Raw genomic sequence first — 14,295 nt, forward strand, 5'->3', positions numbered from 1 at the left:
AAAGTAGCATAGTTCTACAGCCTTATCATCGGCTATAAATGCCACTTAAAATGGACAAGGCTAGAAAACTTAGGGTTAAAAAGGAGGCGAATGCAAATTTCAGAAGCTTTGTAACAACGAATTCAATGATTTTAAAACCAACTAAAAACATGAAGACTTTAAACGAATTGTTTGTTATTTTAACACGATCCTTATGTTTATATATCATTGGGATGCTTGCCAATTGTGAGATATTTAATAAGCGGCCGCTAATTGAATGCCGAACCAAGATGTTCTAGATCTGTTTAATCATGTATGTTAGAAAAGATCAATCAAATGCAAAAGGATACTATTAATTTTATCTTCCGAATGAACTGCAAGTCAAATATTGATATTGCTGTTGGTGATCGCTTCTATTGAACGCCATGCAGACTCCTTCCAGGTGACATTTATCTTTCCATTTATTAAAACTTAAATTTTTCTTAAAACTTAAACGACCAAAACAAAGCTTCAGAAATGGAGAAACTGGTGCAGCTACACGTTTAGTTTTCAAAGGACAAACTAAAATTAGTTTGTCTATACCTTTATTTAATTAAAAAAAAAAGTCGCATAACAAACTCAACCAAAACCAAATAACTGCATTCAATTTACACCATTTTATAAAAAAAAGAAGATATAGACAGCTTTTATAATATCAAAGAGCATTTGTTATAACAAGTAAGTGATTGGATAAAGGTCGGTTATATCTACATTTTATGGTAGGGGCTAGTCAGAACAGACGGTGGATAATGCCATCTTTCGTTAATTAAAATGGAACTCATACACTGTTGATAGAAGTCCTCCTGACTTTGGAAAGTCATCCTGGACTAGAACCACTGGTGTCAGAAAGCCCGATGTCAGTGGTCCCCCGCCTTGGTCCTCCAACAGGTCATGGTTTGGGAATAGCTGTCCTAAGCACCAAGCCATTGACTTTGATTTAAAGCACCTCTGCGAGGTAAAGGGAATCCTGAAAACATGATCTGTTGGGGGTATTTGAACACTGCCCTATATAATAGGACTGGGGATGAGTGGACAAAGTGCACCCTGCTCAGTACTGTTCTGGCAGCCAGTAGAACCTGAATCTTCGGGGGAGATTTACTAAAACTGGTGCAGCTGTGCATAGTAGCCAATCAGATTCTAACTTCAACTTTTTTGTTTAAGCTTTGGAAATAAAAACTGGAAACTGATTGGTTTCTATGCAGTTGCTCCAGATTTTGCACTCTCCAGTATTAGTAAATAATTCCCTTTGCTAGAACCTTGTCCCGGAATGTGAACTCTCCATCCTCCTCATAAGACTCCGATAAAAGCACTGTAACATTGTAACTGATTACATTATCCAGCATCACTCTGATAGGAATCTTACCTGTTTATAGAATGGACAACCTTTAGTAAATACTTCTATTGCATCACACCCTACCAAACACAGTTATCACCAAGTCCTGCTTTCCCAATAACCAGTCATTTTGCTATTTAGTCCAAAGGATTATTTTGCAATGTGTAGAAGCACATAAATAGATACATCCTTTATAGGTATAATACATATGCATATATTTATATATAATTAGATATAATGATATAAAGTTGTGCTATGTACTTTGTTGGCTCAGTGCTCCTTGCCTGCCCCAGTCTCTTGGTCACTCTGCTCATCAGTGAAGCAAACGTCCACGTCACTGTCATTGTCCTCACTCTTGGTGTCTGCTTGGGGATAGGAAGGGTCACTGTGTAGGTCTTCCTTGGTGGTCAAGCTTTGGCCAGGATGCCTTGATTTGACGTGTCTTTCCAGGTCCCTTCTTCTTACCAGCACTTTGCCACAGTGCTCACAGCGGTAAGGTGTGTTGCCCTCAGCATGCAGGCGAATGTGTTTGTTTAGGTTACTGGGGTCCCCAAAGGGCCTGAGACACACCTTGCATTTGAGGGGCTTGTAGCCAGTATGAGTCCTCATATGGATCTTTAGTCCATATTTTCGAGAGTACAGTTTGCCACAGTAGAGACATAGGTGGCCCTTCTTGGGCTTGCCAGTCCCAGAAGATGTGGTCCCAGCTAGGCTTTCCAGTCTACCAGCTCTACTTTTCTCTGCTGCTATTTCAGAGAGCTGATGATTGTGCATGGCTATCTCACGATCTATGCTGGTGGTCAGAGAACCAAGTTCTGGGTTCATTGCTGGCCCAGCATTGAAATAAGACACAGACTCAGGGTACTTGATAAGGTTGCTGAAATGGAATTTAAAAGGGTAATAAGGTGTGCTGTAGAGGAGTTCCCCATTGTACACTGTGAAAGGCATGACTGGGATGTTACATTCCGCCGAATAGGACTTGATGCCTTCAAACTGTGGGATGGAGAAACGTTCTGAGAAGTGTAGTCCTGGCTGGGCCATCTGGTTGTAGCGACTGTTGGGGGACAGGGTGCTGTGAATGCCTCGTTCAACATGTTTGAAGGCTGATGTTTCCTCCAGGTGGGACAGGATAGGAAAGCCCCTTAGGCCAGTGCTACAAGACAGAACACTGGTGGAGCCATCACCTGGGTGGAGGTACTTGGAGTGATGGTTGTTCACTACACCTTCACTTGATCGGCCTGGCTTGATCCCTCCTAAAAGTTTACTAAAGCCCATGCTGGTAGATTTGGTGTCTTCTCTAGTAGAGTCAACATGAGCTAATTTGGATAGTCCAGCTGGTTTGAAAGCCGACCTTAAACCTGGATAAAACGTAACCCCGTTGGCACCACATGGGTTTGTCACCACACCTAGAAACTGTCCATGGTTCCTGGCAGAGCCCACACTCATGTCTAGGGCTCGATCCTGCTCTTCTTTGCCAAGTGCCTTCTTGATGACCCCAAGCTTGCTTAAAGCTGGGGATAAGGAGGATTCCCTCTTAATGGAGTCTCTGCCATTGCTTTGCTGATGGCTCGCTCTCAGCGGTGGGGTGGGATTGGGGACTCCATCTGCCGCCTTAGGAGAAACACTGAAAATGTCTGAACTTCTGACATGCTCGTTCCCAAGAAATCCTCTTCCATTATTCAGCGCACAGTGGAAATGGATGTGAGCCTTTAAGGTGTTTGGAAACTTAAATGTCCTCCAGCAATACCAGCAAATGTATCTTTCTTCTCCTGTAGAATAAAACATACATCAATGGACTTCCAGGGCTGATATTGTCATTTTATGCAACATAATGTTCTTATGCATAATCTTACAGAGGTATTAAACTCAAAACATTTATTAGATGTGGTGGCTGCACTAGCTTAAATTTTTCGGTTTTGTTTGCTTTTATTTTCACTTTTTGAACATGCCAGTAAGTTTATTGTTTTTCAATAGACTAGTCTGTCCAACAAAAGTGGCCATTAAAGGGTTGAGACAAACCCTTACAATGTTCAGCTTTTATTCATTTATTGCAAACACTTATTCCAAAAGGAAAAGAACCGTTTGCTGCAACTGCTTAAAAAGTGTTAGCTGGAGTTCCACTTTAATTTGTAATTCAAGTCCATCTAAACTTGCTAGTGCATCTAACCCAGGGTTTCTCAACCAGGGTCCCTCCAGAGGTTGCTAGGGGTTCCTTGAGTAATGAACAATTTCTGTCTCAGATAAGTTCCCACTGACACCACTGATCTTTCTAGCTATCTATAAGGGGGTTATTTTTCCCAATAACCACAAGTGTAAGGATCATTCTTCCCACTGACAATCACACTAATGTATCATGAGTTGTAGATATAGTCATTTTTAGCAGGGGTTCCCTGAAACAGAAAAATTATTTCAAAGTCCCTCTATGTTGAAAAGGTTGAGAAATGCTGATCTAACCCTACTCTCTCCGCCCTACTGTCCAAAGTTGTCTCTGTTGCTCCACCACAAAATGGAGCCACCTTAAGGCAGGTGTTACTAGCTGGAAGTCCATGTGAAAAAAGGGGGGGGAAAGCCTAAAACAAAGATCATAAATGCACCCATCACGTTTAAGGATTGGTAAACTTCCTTAAATTGTGCTTTTGATTTTGGGTTAATACTGCCTTACGCACAACATCTAAGTAAAGGAGAAGAATCCTAGAGATGTTGCCCATAGCAACCAGCCCTGAAACTGATGAAAGATTGCTATGATTGGTCTCCAGGGGTGAGACCTCCAGTTTCCTCCCACCACTATAGAAAATGAACAGCATATTGCACATACAGTGTATATTCATCAAGTAACATGGCAGTGATAACAAATGGACAGTGAACCTGAGAGCAGTGATCTGACCTGACTGGTGTCTCTAATTCTCTAATCTCTCCTATCTATGTATGTATGTCTGTGATATTAACCCTCTCTTAACCCTCCCTCCCTCCCAACACTGACACCATAATAGGATGATGGGAGGAGAGGGCTGCCCATTGCACTGGGATATGGCCCATCTGTTGACATCAGGAAAAAAAGACAGCGTATGTCGGGTAGTTTAGGATACATTCTAACAAAAGGTTCATCTAATGATCATGATCTCCTATTAACAAAGCGGAACAATCTGAGCACAGCCATCCTTCACTCAACACACAATGGCAGCCCTGCTATAACCCCATCCAAGGGACGTTTAGAGCATCTGTGTACAGTGTTTAAGCCCTCATTTAGATTCAAATCAAGCCTTTCTATGTATAACTCTAGAATACAGAAAACGAGCTGGTTAAACTGTCAGAAAACATAAACCACACACGCACCGATAAAAGTGCAGGAGGAGCAGCGATCAAAACTAGACCGCAAGTCAGAGGAGACTCAACTAATCCTGTTAGGAACGAGTTGGTGCTGGAGAGGATTACACGCCTGCCCATGACAATGACTTGTCCTACTTTTCTTATTTCCACAGCAAATCCCATCAGGTTACAAAGACTTTCACAAATCCTTCCGTTTCTGCTGGATTACCACCACTTGTCCTTCGCAAAGAATGGCAATTGCTAAATGGTCCCCCACCCAACCCCTGAACTGCCTGAGACCTGGATTTCCAAGAACGTGTCCATTCATAGGACCCATGTCTTCTTGGGTGATGTCCTACACACTCATACCTGGGCTAGAAACCAAAACTGACCAGTCTATAGGCACCTGAGGGATCTTTGTCTTCCACACACCTGTACCACCAAACGAAGAAAAGATCCCTCATATCCGCCCCACCTTTCCATCCAACCCTATGGGTTTACAGCTAAAGGGTTTGGAGAATGGGAGTATGTACATTTGTTTTATTATTGAAATCATTGTGCGTGGTTTATTCAGGTGCTTGCACTCTATATTTATATACTGGGCAATGGGAAATAGAAAATGGACAAAACAAGGTATGCATTCATTTTATATATAATTAAATAGATAGATAGATAGATAGATAGATAGATAGATAGATAGATAGATAGATAGATAGATAGATAGATAGATAGATAATACATTGATGATAGATAGATAGATAGATAGATAGATAGATAGATAGATAATACATTGATGATAGATAGATAGATAGATAGATAGATAGATAGATAGATAATACATTCATGATAGATAGATAGATAGATAGATAGATAGATAGATAGATAGATAGATAGATAATACATTCATGATAGATAGATAGATAGATAGATAGATAGATAGATAGATAGATAGATAGATAGATAGATAATACATTGGTGATAGATAGATAGATAGATAGATAGATAGATAGATAGATAGATAAATGGATGAATAGATGGCAGGCGTACCTTTCTCGTCGTGTGTCGGGGTGGCTGTAGTGGAGATGTCAAAGCACTGAGCCAGGGAGTTGGAGTACCAAGCTGTGAGTTCCTCTCCTGCCTGTATCTCTCTCATTGTCCTGTAGTAAATCTGTTTAGAAAGGGATAGTCACCTGTCATTTACCTGTTCAGGTAAAGGGTCTGCCCACTGCTTAGCAGTCACAGGGTTAATATTCCGAAATTACGCTGCTATTATGCTTTATTAAATGTGCGGATTAAGACAAATAGATAATAAGTAGGTTATTGATAGATAGATAGATAGATAGATAGATAAAAAGATAGATAGATAGATAGATAGATAGATAGAGAGATAGATAGATAGATAGATAGATAGATAGATAGATAGATGATAGATAGATAATAAATAGATCAATAAATAGACATAAAAAATGATTGATTGATTGATTGATTGATTGATTGATTGATAGATAGATAATACATTGATGATAGATAGATAGATAGATAGATAGATAGATAGATAGATAGATAGATAATACATTGATGATAGATAGATAGATAGATAGATAGATAGATAGATAGATAGATAGATAGATAGATAGATACCAGAGAAATAATAGAAAGATAGGTAGATCGCTAGAAGAAAGAAAGAAAGAAAGAAAGAAAGAAAGAAAGAAAGAAAGAAAGAAAGAAAGAAAGATAAATAATTGAAAGATGGATGGATAGATAGATAAATAGATAGATAGATAGATAGATAGATAGATAGATAGATAGATAGATAGATAAATAGATAGATAATTAATACAAAGATAGATCAATAGATAATAGATGGATAGCTACATGGATAGATAGATAGATAGATAGATAGATAGATAGATAATACATTGATGATAGATAGATAGATAGATAGATAGATAGATAGATAGATAGATAATACATTGATGATAGATAGATAGATAGATAGATAGATAGATAGATAGATAGATAATACATTGATGATAGATAGATAGATAGATAGATAGATAGATAGATAGATAATATATTGATGATAGATAGATAGATAGATAGATAGATAGATAGATAGATAGATAGATAGGTAGATAGATAGATAATACATTGATGATAGATAGATAGATAGATAGATAGATAGATAGATAGATAATACATTGATGATAGATAGATAGATAGATAGATAGATAGATAGATAGATAATACATTGATGATAGATAGATAGATAGATAGATAGATAGATAGATAGATAGATAGATAGATAGATCTGGTAGAAGGATGTATACCTGTCCTCCTGGCACATCAGAGATAGCTTCCAAGTTTTGTTCTTGGCTATTTCTGGCCGCCCGAATTAACCCTATCCACTCCGAGGCTGGCCCCCCTGCTTCATCCACCAATTCTCCTCTCACGAACCTCACCTGCAGATCAAGGAGGAAGACTTATTAAAGTCAATAGAATGGTCCTTCGCCCTACATCCCCACATTATGGCACAGAATATGTCAGTGTTTGCCGGTCAGAAACTTTTATCGGAGACAGGTGCCCCTATTTATCTATTCTTTTATTTGTATACCAGTTATGACCTGGGATCTTTAGGAAACAAAAACTTGATTGAAGTCAGCCCTTCACGCCCAGAGGGACCATATAGTCAAATACCATATCAAGGGCAATGAATAGGCATGCAATAAAAGTCATAAGAACAATACAAACTAATGTGAGAACCCAATGGAGCCAAATGACGAGAAATAAATTTGCGGGGTCTGGCGGAGCGTTTAAAAACAATTAAAAGACATTAAAAATCAAAGCGGAACGTGTGACAAAAGCCTTGGATTGGATCCCTTTGTTGATGATGGCAATCATTTACTATTTTAATAAGCCCCTATGGAATTATTCCTTCATGTCACTGGAAACAGAACCAAAATGTTATTTATATCACTTTTCTTGAAATAATGTCTGTTTCTTTATTTAGTTACATAGTTTCCGAAAAAAAATTAAAAAAAGACACCGGTCCATCAGTTTAACCCATGTGTGTACTTATTATACGTAAAAGATAAATGATATTTCTGAAATGGTTACCCTATTTATTGCACTAAAAATCATTTTAAAACTGTTTCTTTATGTGTTATATTAAAAATAAATATTTAATAAACTGGTTCTTTTTTATTGCACTAAAATATTCTTTTTTTAAAGTATTTATTGCAGCAAAGGTACTTTTGTTGAACTGTTTCTTTACTTATTACACATAAAATTTTTTCTTAAAGTGTTTCTTTACTTATTGCACTAAAACGATCTCTTTTTTTCTTAAACTGTTGCTTTACTTATTGCTCTAAAAATACATTTTTGTTTTTTCTTAAACGATTTCTGTACTTATTGCACTAGAATTTTTTATACTTAAACAGTTTCTTAAAATATTGCACTACAAATAAATATTTTTCTTAAACTGTTTTATTGCACTAATTTTGTTCCCTTTAAACTATTTATTGCTTCAGTTTTTTTTAATGTTTCCTTATTTGCACTATAAACATTATTTTTATTATGCTTTGATCATCTTGCAATAGTTGCTAAATTAATAGCTGAAGCAATATTTGACTTAATGAATTGCTTCATTTCTGCTTTTGTTTCTTTATGCAATAATCAAAGATTTGAATCGAATTATGTATCAACTGATTAATGCCAATCGTCATTAGGCATTAATTAATGATATATTAAATGATCTAATTAATGCTCATCGATGTAATGGATTTAAATGAATATGTAACAATATTTAATACATAACATGTTATAAAAGGTAATAAAGAGCAGCCAGAGTTTAAACAATTTTGACAGCTCATTAATTTTTTTAACAACAATTTGGTTTATTGTTAAAAAAATTGTTATAGTGAGTTTTTCTTGGGTTATCCCAAAGCTGTCCATCCACTATAAAATCTTTAGATCTACCGAAATTAATAGTAAAATATAGGAACAAACATCAACAACCCATTAAAACTGTATGCCTCGCACTGTCTAGTTGATGGTAGATCTAAAGGTGATCGTACAATCCGATTGTATAGTATATGGTCGGATTATTGTTAAACTTTTTTTTTTTAATAGCATTATAACAGTTGTTTAGCCTTTTCAATCAATTCTTTGAAAGGATGCATTTGCCTATTAGTTTTCAAAGTGGTTGAAAGTGGGCAGATTCCAAGAATGTTGGTAGAGCAGTCGTTGGCTGTAGTCCCCTATGGAAATACCTTTTTCTTGAGTCCAGGCTCCCTGCGATCTGCTAGGTACTTCCCCAGTTTAAAGCTGCCCAGGATGGGTCCCAGACGCAGTCCGGCCGGGACGTTGGTGTCGGCGCTGACGCTGGTGGCAGGAGCCCTGCTGGCGTGCATGCTGCGTGTAGGTGTGAGCAGTCAGGGCGCCCAAGTAGCACTCAGGGTTGGAGTGACAGAGGAGAGGACAGCACTCAGGCGTATCTCCGCCCGCACAGTGACGCGCTGCTCTCTGCACGCTGGCTTTTCTATGGGAGGGCTACCCCCTTGGCACTGATGATGCTCCAGGGCGCAGACTTTGCTGAGAGAGTTGAGCTCTTCCAGCAGCTGCGCCGTTTTCATCCAACAGGGTCACATGGAGACTTTCCCTAACCCCTTCTGCATAATCAGCTCCCATGAATGGTAACCAGACAATGGTCCAGGCGACCTTCCCATTCCTAAAAATCCAATTTGTCAAGGGCAAAGAAAAGACTCCGCTGAATCAAAGGTCTGGAGGGACCATTAATCCTCAGCATGGGGTATTGTCCCCAAGACAGTTACGATATTTTAAGTGACAAATCCACTGTATAATTTCTCCATAAATTTTACTCGCCCTTATTGTTCGCCCACCAACCAGTCCGGCAAAAATAAGGGGCTGTTTGAAGTCTACTTGGCTGATCCTTTTCACGTTTAATATACTTCAAGGATTTGGAATTCTCTTCCCCTTTGGCTTTATCGCAAAGGACTGGTTAACAAAGGGACCAGGAATGTTTGAGGACTTGTTAACTCCTATTGATTCCTGGCGTGTGCCAAATACTGGGCAGGTACTTGATGGGGGGACACCAGAAATACATACAACTTTCTGTTTAAATGAAGAGTACTTCTCTTCCTTGCTTGGTTGGTTGGTTGGTTGGACAACTTTGTTCACATAACAATGGTATAACATGTCCCGTCACAAGATCTCGGGTTGAAACAGGTGTTTTTATTAAGCCATCAGCAACTAAAATCATGTTTTACACCATTTTAAAGAATTAGCAGATCCTTCTAAAATAATGAGCATAACCTTTTAAAATAATGAGTTTATCTTTCTAAAATAACGAGCAGATCCTTCTAAAATATTGAGTTTATCCTTCTAAGTTGATGGGTGGATCCTTCTAAAATAATAAGATTATCCTTCTAAAAGAATGAGCAGATCCTTCTAAAATAATGGGTAGATCCTTCTAAAATAATGGAGTAATGCTTCTGAGTTAATGGGATAGATCTTTCTAAAATAGAGTTTGTCCTTCTAAAAGAGTGAATAGATCCTTCTAAAATAATGGGTAGATCCTTCTAAAATAATGAGTTAATCCTTCTAAAATAATGGGTAGATCCTTCTAAAATAATGAGTTTATCCTTCTAAAAGAATGAGTAGATCCTTCAAAATTATGATTTTCTTTCCGTCTACTCTAAAAGAATGGGTAGATCCTCCTAAAATAATGAGTTTATCCTTCTAAAAGACTGAGTAGATCCTTCTAAAATAATCTAAAATACTGAGTATATTCTTCAAAATTATGGGTAGATCCTTCTAAAATAATGAGTTTTTCCTGCTCAAAGAATGAGTAGATCCTGCTAAAATAATGGGGTTTCCTGCTAAAAGACTGAGTAGATCCTTTTAAAATAATGAGTTTTTCCTGCTCAAAAGAATGAGTAGATCCTTCTAAAATAATGGGGTTTCCTGCTAAAAGACTGAGTAGATCCTTCTAAAATAATGAGTTTTACCTGCTCAAAGAATGAGTAGATCCTTCTAAAATAATGGGTTTTCCTGCTAACAGAATGAGTAGATCCTTCTAAAACAATGGGTTTTCCTTCTGACAGAATGAATAGATTCTTCTAAAATCATCTAAAATATTGAGTACGTCCTTCAAAAATAATAGGAAAATCCTTCTAAAACAATGATTTTCCTCTGCTCAAAGAATGAGTAGATCCTTCTAAAATAATGAGTTTTCCTGCTAAAAGAATGAATAGACCCTTCTAAAATAATGGGTAGATCCTTCTAAAATAATGGGTAGATCCTTTTAAAAGACTGAGTAGATTCTTCTAAAATCATCTAAAATATTGAGTACATCCTTCAAAAATAATAGCTAGATCCTTCTAAAATAATGAGTTTCCCCTGCACAAAGAACGAGTAGATCCTTCTAAAAGAATGAGTTTTCCTGCTAAAAGAATGAGTAGATCTTTCTAAAATAATGGGTAGATCCTTCTAAAAGACTGAGTAGATCCTTCTAAAATAATGGGTAGATCCTTCTAAAAGACTGAGTAGATCCTTCTAAAATAATGGGTAGATCCTTCTAAAAGACTGAGCAGACTCTTCTAAAGTCATCTAAAATATTGAGTACGTCCTTCAAAAATAATAGGTAGATCCTTCAAAAATGATGAGTTTCCCCTGCTCAAAGAATGAGTAGATCCTTCTAAAATAATGAGTTTTCCTTCTAAAAGAATGAGTAGATCCTTCTAAAATAACAGGTAAATCCTTCTAAAAGACTGAGTAGATTCTTCTAAAATAATCCAAAATATTGAGTACATCCTTCAAAAATAATGGGTAGATCCTTGTAAAATAAGGAGCAGGTCCTTCTAAAATAATGAGCAGCAGATCATTTTAAAATGAGTATATCTTTCTAATATAATGAGTATATCATTTTGAAATAATGAGTATATCCTTCTAAGCAAATTCTTCTAAATTAATTATTAGATCCTTTGGAAGAATGAGTAGATCTTTCTAAAATAATGAGCATATCAGATTAGGATAATGAGTATTTATTTTGTTATGAGTATCTATTGTTATAAAGGCAAAATATAGCCTTGTATAAATTGTGACAGGACATTAGAAGAATATTGTGGGTTACTTTCCCCTATTTCTACTAATGTAGGGCATTTACAGCTTATTAGAAACATATGCTTAGTGTATAATACAATTCAATTATTATATGCCATAGTGAGCAGTACACAGGTGTTAAGGGGAGGGGGAGTGTGGAGAGAAGAAATGTCACCAAATCAGTGACTGTAAAATGGACAACACACACAAACACACCAGATGTCTATTTTTCAAAGAATAGCTTCCTGAGACCTAAATGTAGATGTATTAATAATTATCAGGGGTTCCCTGAGACTAGTTGTTCCAAGGCTTCTTCCATGTAAAAAAAACTGTTCTAGACAAGCTAAAATCAACATTGTAATCATACATTTCTACAGATGCTTTACAGACTCATGCTATGCAATGGGCACAATGACAGCAATATACTGTCTAAGGTATTTATCTATGCCCGTCGCACCCACCCATTTCATATATTTAAATATATCTTTAATTATGCCTTTGTAAACATTGTGCATAGTAAATCTCCTTTAACTAACAAGTATGTCCCTTATTGTAAGGCATGAAGTCAATGCATTGAACTGCAATTATTTTATTTGTTTTAAATCATATGTTACAGTTTCTCAAAGATGTTCTGTATCTGTTTTATGTACTTGTTCATGAACCAGGATAATAATTGTTTAATTCTATTAAATGGGAGGGTGTGATAGATATAGAGAAACACCTTAGATGGTACATTGCTGTGATTGTGCCCATTGCATGAGAGGACTTTGTAAAGCATCTGTAGAAATGTATTGTTGCAATGGTAATTTTAGTTTTTCTAGAACAGCTTTCAACTTTTAACATGGAGGAAGACTTAAAAAAAAGGTTTAGGTATCAGGGAACCCCAGCAGATAATGATTTTATCTACAGCACACAGTAGGTTAGAGTGAACAGAAAGCTGTAGACTGAGATAAGCATGAATAAAGGGAAAATGATTGTGGCATACTTAGAGGATTTGACACCCAGGGCTGCTACATACAACAAAATTATTTTCAGTAATAATAATGAAATTAAGCTACTAATACTAATGGCCAGTAAAGAAATGCAGACCATGAAAATTGTAGTGTTCCCTCACATTGGTGGCCATTGCCCCCTTAGGGCTCATGCTCACAGTTGCCATACAACATAAAGTTCGGGTGTGTTTTCCCCTTGTATAAGCGACAGGTGCTGCATACAAGTGTACAATCCAAATGCACACATTCCTGCGTTAAAAATGGCTGTGTGTATAAGTGGGTGCTGCAGCGACCTTTGGCTGGAACCAAACAGAATCAGCAAGGCAGAACGTCACCAGCACACTGAGGATCACCAATATGGGTCCAAAAGTTTGAATGAACGATCATATAGTTACAGCATGCAACATTTCGGAGTCTCGCAGGACCCCTTCATCAGGCATGTGACCAATCACCAGTCACATGCCTGATGAAGAGGTCCTGCAAAAATCCAAAACTTTGCCTTGCTGTAACTATGTGACCATTAATTAAAACCTTTGGACCCATATTGGTTTTCCTCGGTGTGCTGGTGACATTCTCCCTTGCAGGTGGTGCATACAGCCACCCAATAGATATGAATATGCTGTAGGCGGCTTTATGCCAATATAAGCAAGTACTTGTATAAACCCACACAAGCATACAGATGTAATACCCTGAACACAGTCAACATGCTGTCAGGGATTTCACATCTGTATGCATGCCCAGGTTTAGGCAAGTACCTGCATATAAACAAATGCAGCCATGCACAGCTATTCATGTCTAAGGGGTGGCTGTATGCAATAACTGTGACTTCCAGGCAGGGAAATATACACAAACTTTATGTTGTGGTCAGTATAGTGCCCCCTTATGTTGGTGATGTACTGTCCCACTACATTAGTGGTAAATATAAGGCCCCTGTGAAGTTGTGGTTAGTGTAATGCCCATTTACATTGGTGGTCAGTGTAGTGCCCCCTTACAGTGGTAATCAGTGTAGTGCCCCCTTACACTGATGGTCAGGGTAGTGCCCTTACATTGTTGGTCAGTGTAGTGCCCCTTAACACTGCTGTCCAAGGCAGTATCCCTTTACATTTGTGGTCACTGTAGTATCCCCTTTGCATTGGTGGTCAAAGTAGTGCCCTCTTACATTGGTGGCTTGTGTAGCACTCCCTTGCATTGTGGTCAGTGTAGTGCCCTCTTACATTGGTCAGTAGAGTGCCCCCTTACATTGTTAATCAGTGTATTGCCCCCTTACATTAGTGGTCAGTGTAGTGCCCCCTTCCATTGGTGGTCAGTGCAGTACCTCTTACACTGGTAGTCAATGTAGTGCCCCCTTACATTGGTAGCCAGTGTTGTGCCTCCATACATTTATAGTCAGTGTAATGTCCTTTTATATTGGTGGTAAGTGTAGTCCCCCCTTACACTGGTGAACAGTGTAGTGCCCCCTTACACTGGTGGTCAGTGTAATGTCCCCTTACATTGGTCTTCAGTGTAGTGTCCCCTTACACTGGT

The 14,295-nt window shown here is 37.8% G+C and overlaps 1 protein-coding gene across 1 annotated transcript; it reads right to left on the reverse strand.

Moving 5' to 3' along the window:
• Positions 1 to 268: 268 nt before the first annotated feature.
• PRDM13 (PR/SET domain 13) lies at positions 269 to 9,226 on the reverse strand. Its single transcript, XM_089665195.1, has 4 exons — positions 8,929 to 9,226; positions 6,988 to 7,119; positions 5,705 to 5,825; positions 269 to 3,120 (listed from the first exon to the last, which is right to left on the reverse strand). The coding sequence occupies exons 1-4, from the start codon at positions 9,067 to 9,069 to the stop codon at positions 1,622 to 1,624; spliced, it is 1,893 nt and encodes a 630-aa protein (XP_089521321.1). The 5' UTR covers positions 9,070 to 9,226; the 3' UTR covers positions 269 to 1,621.
• Positions 9,227 to 14,295: the final 5,069 nt, after the last annotated feature.

Source organism: Staurois parvus, unplaced genomic scaffold (genome assembly GCF_062004578.1).
Source record: "Staurois parvus isolate SC_StPar_1 unplaced genomic scaffold, SC_StPar_1.0 ptg000048l, whole genome shotgun sequence".
NCBI lineage: Eukaryota > Metazoa > Chordata > Amphibia > Anura > Ranidae > Staurois > Staurois parvus.

Excerpts from the sequence above, each read along its gene's own strand:
- PRDM13 (XM_089665195.1), bottom strand. The coding sequence starts at position 9,069 with ATGCACGCCAGCAGGGCTCCTGCCACCAGCGTCAGCGCCGACACCAAC. Across the intron at positions 5,826-6,987 it reads CTGATGTGCCAGGAGGACAG|ATTTACTACAGGACAATGAG; the intron begins GTATACATCCTT and ends CTTTCTAAACAG. Across the intron at positions 3,121-5,704 it reads CCCGACACACGACGAGAAAG|GAGAAGAAAGATACATTTGC; the intron begins GTACGCCTGCCA and ends TTTATTCTACAG.